This window comes from Wolffia australiana, chromosome 13 (assembly GCF_029677425.1).
Source record: "Wolffia australiana isolate 7733 chromosome 13, ASM2967742v1".
Taxonomy (NCBI): domain Eukaryota; kingdom Viridiplantae; phylum Streptophyta; class Magnoliopsida; order Alismatales; family Araceae; genus Wolffia; species Wolffia australiana.
This window is the reverse complement of record NC_135847.1, coordinates 10045108-10051661: the sequence shown is the minus strand read 5'-3', so window position 1 is coordinate 10051661 and position 6554 is coordinate 10045108. Positions and strand designations below refer to the sequence as shown.

Below are 6554 nucleotides of genomic sequence, written 5' to 3'. Positions count from 1 at the left end.
CAAGATGGGAGCAACCGCCCTCGGCAGAAGAGGAGATGGACTCGAGGAAGACGATGCAGAAAAATCTCTAGCTAGGGTAGTGAGGATATTGGAGAAGGCATTCACCAATGATCCCCGTTACGCATTAGTACTAAACGAATGACGGATTAGGGTTTGACGATAAGCCATACTCTAAGTCATTCAAGAGTCTCGTGCAGATGATGGATTATACATATACGGTAACCGATGAAGGTAAAGGTTCCACGAGAGAGATTGAGACTAATAGATATCTTCTAGAGCATGAGGTGTAGCTTGGCACCCCACGGGCTGGAAACTTAACCTATCGAGTGGGTTAAATCGATCCTGATTTAACTAATCTATATATTGATATAGTTAATTAATGAGGTTGATCAATAAATGTTATTGGACCACTAAAGTTATTCACGAGAATGATACATGGGCCCAATGTATCACACACACAAGGTGAAAAGGGCATTTGTAAATATATTTTACTATGGAGGGTTTTTGAGAGGAAGGGGTCTCATTTGAAGCACCAATGCAAGCCTAATTTGAGAGCCTCTCCCCTTCTCCACTCTTCTCTCCACTCATCCAAGGAAGAGTGTCTTCATGGTGAGGATATCTTCTAGATTTTTAAGAAGAGTTGAAGAAGAAAATGTGGAGATCCAAGCGCCGAGTGATCGGGTGGATACTTCTAGGAGCAGAACGCATGAATGGCTTTAGAACGATCTAGGAGCGACAGATTCATGGGTGGAATGAGTTCCCCAAAAGGTACACTTAGTTTGTTTATTTTAAAGATCAATTGAGAATCGGTTCGACCACGATTTTGCATGCACAGAAACGTGATTTCTATGGCGAACCAAAGCATTGAACCCAACAATAATTCTGGATCTTTGGTTGGTGAGAAAAATGTTTCATAAATCAGTTCATCTATTCTACAGACAACAATCTCTCATTCAGATGGCATCACTTGGGCATTTACTCCAAAAAATTCACAGTTAGATATTCTCGCATCATGTGATGAATCAGGCTTACTCTTTGCCACGGGGTGTACATTGTTTTAAATGTTGTTATAATGACATTTACTTCACAAAAAATGCACATGCTGGTATTTTGGTCTCTTGGAAACTTATGAAATCAGGCTAGAGCACATGTTGATAGTCATATAGACTCTTTTCCTACTTGAGAGAGCATTCAAAAGCCTTTTCAAGCACATATCCAATGCGTTTTTGTTGGGGATGACTCAGCCCCTCTCCCCTCCCCCCTTGTGGGATTGCGCCGAAGGAGGGCTTGACTTATCAATCCCCACAAAGAGAGGGGGTGCAGATTGATGCAAAGTTTACGCTGAAGGTGGAGTACATGATAGCAACTAAAGCTTTTAATATTTCTCAGGGTGGAGTTTCTTTGTTATGCGAGATTCAGAGTGCTATTTGGTTGGCAAAGAGTTATATATACCATGCATGGTCGAGGCACTTTGACGTGTCCTATCACATGATATGTGGGCTAGTGAATTTTGAACAGATTATCATTCATACGGTCTACACTAAGGAGAATGTCGTCTATATGTTGACAAAGGTTGTCACGAAGATGAGCTAAAACACTATGCACACTTGGTGCACATTTCAGGTAGCTTGATGGATGTATGGCGTCTGCAATGATGTGAAGCGACAAAACACCTAGAGAGACTAGGGTGTCTCCCAAGGTGGAGTTTGTTGGAGATGTGTCACCCCCCCACTAAGAGAATGCAGGAGAGAGGGAGGCTTGACTTTTTTCTCCCTCCAAAAGTGATAGTGTGCGAAAGCCTAAGCGTCTCACCCTCTCTCTCGTATTTTATAAGGAAGGTGCTATTTTGGGGCAATTTCATGAGTATTTAAAGGGATTTTACCATCATAAACCCTAATCTACAAATAGTTGACAAATGTTATTATTTTTTTGTTTATTATCCTTTTCGATTATTCCTTGGTGGATACTTCATTGTTTTATTTTTTTATGGTGGAGCTCCTTCACTACATCACACGACAAGCCTACTATCAGCACCAGGAGCTTAATATTTTGACTTCATGCCGGTGATGGACGAATGTCTGTTGTCTATCTCAATATGCAATCGTTTTGATCTATCATGGGTTGGTATATTCCACACTCTAGTATACCATGTTGGGATTTCCTTCAAATTTTTCTACATGGTGTTAGGTGTTGAAATACATAGGTATAAATATGTATGAAAAATTAAAAAATGATCAGCCATGGAAGACTTAAAACAAATCAAAACGTCCGCGCTAAAATCACGAAACAAGCAACCTTTGCACGGTTCGCATGTGTGATTTATTATATTTTGGAGCGAGATGAGTCGAGTTGCTAAATTGTGAATCCTCTAGATGTATTCATGCGATTGCCAACACGTCAAGTCTCCTCCTTCACCCATATAGACTTCATTCACACTCCACCGCCATCATTCCGCAGTCCTAATCGCACTTGGAGTGGAGAGGAAGTGTGGGGAGAAGGGAGGAGGGGAAGGCCCCTAAACAAGTCTGGCCTAGGTGAATGTCATTCAGGGCCTTTCCTTTTTATAGTAATTGTGTATTTTTCATAAAGCCCCCAAATATAAGTATATTTTCCCAGGTCCAAAGAATATTTGCGTGTAACTCTAAAGGCCCATGTATTAGTCTTAACAACTGTAGTGGCCCAATAACTTTTACTGGCCTTTCATATTAATTAACAATATCATCATATAGTTTCATTAATGTGAGATTGATTTAACCCAATCAACAGGTTGAGTCTCCAACACGTGGGGTGCCAAGCTGTACCTCGTGCTCTAGAAGATACAAAGGAGTGACTATTGACTTAATCGTGGAACGAGTTAGTCATCAATTACTGTGTGCGTAAATTCTCGCATCCACTTATATCTTCAAGAGCGCATGGGGTGCCAAGCTATACCTCGTGGTCTAGAAGATACAACAGAGTGAGTACTGACTTAGACGTGAATCCTGTTAGTCATTGGTTATTGTGTGCATAAATGCTCTCATCTACTTGACGCTCCTAGGACGACTTAGGGTATGGTCAACTCAGAAACCCTAATTGGTCATCCGAGTTAATACTAATGCCTTCGGAAATTATTGGACAAGGACTACATTGGACAAGGACTTTATTACATCATATTCCTTGGGTTGTCACCTCTTATATTGAGGGTGGATGATCCTAGCCTGAAGAATAAATCATTCGTCATAGTCCAAGAACAACTATTTGTCCAGAAGAAGTCTTTGGTGTTCCAGATCTAAGGACCACTCACACAACCTCGATGTGAATCAGGCTGATTGGCAGTTTGGTATAATACCATTAGAACATTCGTATGGACCAATTCAGCGAACTCTTTTGACTAAGATCACCCATTAACTATCCGCAGTGTATCCACACTAATAGATACGAGAATAACCGTACTCATCATACGAGTGATATATATTTTATGATCGACTCATAATTTACTAAGTCCGATCATGTATTCATGGACTTCATAATAAGCATCATACATACACTATAATGAATATGTTAAATTAATAAACATGTAATGAGATATGGAATGTGTGATTGGCTTGCCGCTACACATATTTCCATCACTAGGTGGTTTACTATTGGGGCCTTCCATAGATGGACCTAAGTTAGATGGCTTTTCCCCTGGACAAACACAAAGATTGGTAGTCTCATTTGGTTCATCTATAAATGTAGGTGAGGCCAGGATAGTGCAAACTTGATGGTTCTAGAGCTAAACCTCAATGATAGGAGTTCTTGTAAATAATGTCCCTGCCCCATGAATCTTTACCTTATTTAGTCCAATGAACGTTTAAAATAGTTGACATAATAGATAATTATAATTCAGATATATTTTTGATTCTGAACTCTTTAAAAGGGTGTTGAATGGTTTAATTAATTTATAAGCGCATTCTATCGTTTGATCACTATCTCTCTTGCATCCAATTTCCCTCTCTCTCTCTCTCTTACTTTTTGTCTCCCTTTGAATTATCCTTTTTCTAGTCGTTCTCTCCCTGTCTAAAGTTTGGTCTATCTCTCTTCCTTTTTTTTATCGCTCGTAGTAAATGAACAAGCACAGAAAGCGAGAGTGCGAACGAGCGAGGTGTAGTAGTAAAGCATGACTAACCCACCTACGCTCTGACTAATTTATGCCTTGTGTTCATATATGTATTTTGCGGAGAGATTCAGAGGTGGAAACGGAGTATGATTGTTGGCACGGAGTTTCACATTTGTTGAAGTGTACGGGGAGGCTTTAAATCTTTGAAGATCCTTTCCTTCACTATCTTTCAGCTAGAATACAAAGGCATGAACAGCCGACGCACATTTTGTTACGTCTTTCTTGCTTTCTAGCCAGATGTTTAGACCTCTTTGTGGCACAGGAGCACTCGACGACCGTGGAGAGGCTGGACTGGCCTCGCGTTATGGCGACAATCATCCTCTAAAGAGAGGTTAGAGAGTTCGCTTGCTCTGGACTTATTTGCTTTACCTGGCATCAAAAGAAGACATAGAATTAAGTTGGCAAAAGTAAAATAACACTCAATGACTTGAGGGTAAATAAAAAATGGGGAAAAATATAATAAGGAAAATAAAACAAATGGGCAGTCAAAATTTATTTATTCCTGAAGGGAGAAGACTGTTTCTCACCTTGCCCAAAATGTTCCAAGTTACGCCTTCCGTACAAGGTGGTGTTGTTAGGGAGCCAACGTAGCGATAGTACTTGTTTGTGTGGTGTGTGAGGGCTCTTGCACTCACAAGACCCGCGGTCACGTTCGCGTGGTGATTCCCGTTTTTGACGGCCTTCAATAAAGACGTCATTTTCTCCTCCAACTGCACCGGTTGAAAGACCAAGATGTTAGACGAAAGAATCGCGGGTTGTAACATTAACCAAGGTGAGTCAGAGGCGTTCATACCTGCGAGAAAGGGATCAGCGTGACCGTACTTGTACAAAACAGCCACCACGCTGATGTTACCGTCCTCACTTACATGAACCAGGTGCAACTCTACGGGGTAACTGGAACAAAATAAAACAGATTAGGACGCGGTCGTGAAGATCAAAATTATAAGTACCAAAGGGAAGAAAAAAGTTGATGATGGTAACGAAGCCTTAGAAAATGAAAGGCAGGAAGAAAAAGAGAGGACGATAACGAATAAAGAATGTAATAAAAGCGATTAGGGGCATACCGGACGCCATCGATGGTATGTTCCGAAGGTGAATGCCAGTGAAGCTGCTGAAGCTTGTAATTCTTCCCGTCGATGACGATGACACCGACTTCTTCTCCGTATTTGAGCTGCGATTGACGTATTTTCTCTCTCAGAACTGTAGCTACTAGAGACTGGAAAGTTTTATCAGAACAGCCAGGATTCCGGTTCTCACCATGACGTTGAAGCCATTGTCGATGAGAGTCGCGCTGCCAGGGTTGTACAAGCTGCCGAGGGGCTTCAAATCTGGGTCGGCCACGGCGGCATGGCGGGCGATGTCGATGGGTGACTGGCGAGTCCCCCTGGCGCAGAGGGCGTATTGGGGGCTAAGATCAGCCCATTTCTCCGGGTTTATGATTCCGTCGTATGCAAACCTTGCACGTCCTGTAGAAAGTAATTTGATGTTGGATGAGATAGCGTCGTGGTATTTTAAAGAGAAACCCAGAGTGAGACATGGATATTCTATACAGAGAGAGGGATGTGAAGACAGAGAGAGATGTTGAAATCGATCAAACAATAGAGGGGAAATAGACAGGAGAGAGAGAGAGAGAGTATGTCTTTATACCCTCCTGCGCCATGAGTTGTCCGACACATAAGCACAGTACTAGCAGCACGCAGATATAAGTCAAAGTGGCCATCGGTGCAAAAATGGCCTATTTACTTTGAAACTCTGGAGGTTGATCAGAGGAGATGGACAAAGGTTGGATCGACTTTGCACCTCCCATGTAAGCTTATATAGAGAACTAAGAGAACGGAAAAAGACTCGCCATCTTGAGAACTAAGAGGTGGATCGCATCTGGGTCTCGTATTTCGACCACTAAATGACAGCCTCTACTTTTGTCAACGCATGTCCAGCCTCTACTTGTCTCTCTCCCGTTCTCTTCCACAGGAGCGGACGATAATGATGCGCCAAGTGGTACAATGGATCGGGTAGCATTTCCACTGAACGAGATAAGCAAAGAACATGACGCAGCTCGAGTATTTAAATCGTATGTGGCGCAGATTTTGTGGGAATCGTAGCCTCAAATATGGGTATTTAAGTCTTTAAAAATCTGTCTCGTCGTATCTCAGGGTTGGGCGGTATTGCGTCAGTGGTGCACCATGATCCGTCCATAGTCGCGACCCTTATCCTACAAGTTGGTAGCCGATCATTTAATATACTGAGAGAGTTCGCCGGCTCCTCTGTGAGCTGTCGTGCAATGAAAAATATTTTCGCGTGCGTTCTAGGTGATTTTACGAAGAAACAAAATAGATATGGAATGGTAAAAGAAAATATTTCCAGTAAATGCAAATTTCAATTCATGTATATATGAACATTAAATAGCGTCAGGTTG

At 41.8% G+C, this 6554-nt stretch overlaps 1 protein-coding gene across 1 annotated transcript; it reads right to left on the bottom strand.

The window, feature by feature from the left end:
• Nucleotides 1-4459: 4459 nt before the first annotated feature.
• Nucleotides 4460-5946, bottom strand: LOC144710901 (alpha carbonic anhydrase 1, chloroplastic-like). Its single transcript, XM_078584744.1, has 5 exons — nt 5786-5946; nt 5396-5604; nt 5203-5309; nt 4666-5032; nt 4460-4507 (listed from the first exon to the last, which is right to left on the bottom strand). Exons 1-5 carry the CDS (start codon nt 5856-5858, stop codon nt 4460-4462), a joined length of 804 nt encoding a protein of 267 aa, XP_078440870.1. The 5' UTR covers nt 5859-5946.
• Nucleotides 5947-6554: the final 608 nt, after the last annotated feature.

Excerpts from the sequence above, each read along its gene's own strand:
- LOC144710901 (XM_078584744.1), bottom strand. The coding sequence starts at position 5,858 with ATGGCCACTTTGACTTATATCTGCGTGCTGCTAGTACTGTGCTTATGT. Across the intron at positions 5,605-5,785 it reads ACAACTCATGGCGCAGGAGG|GACGTGCAAGGTTTGCATAC; the intron begins GTATAAAGACAT and ends TACTTTCTACAG. Across the intron at positions 4,508-4,665 it reads CTTGGAACATTTTGGGCAAG|GTAAAGCAAATAAGTCCAGA; the intron begins GTGAGAAACAGT and ends TTTTGATGCCAG.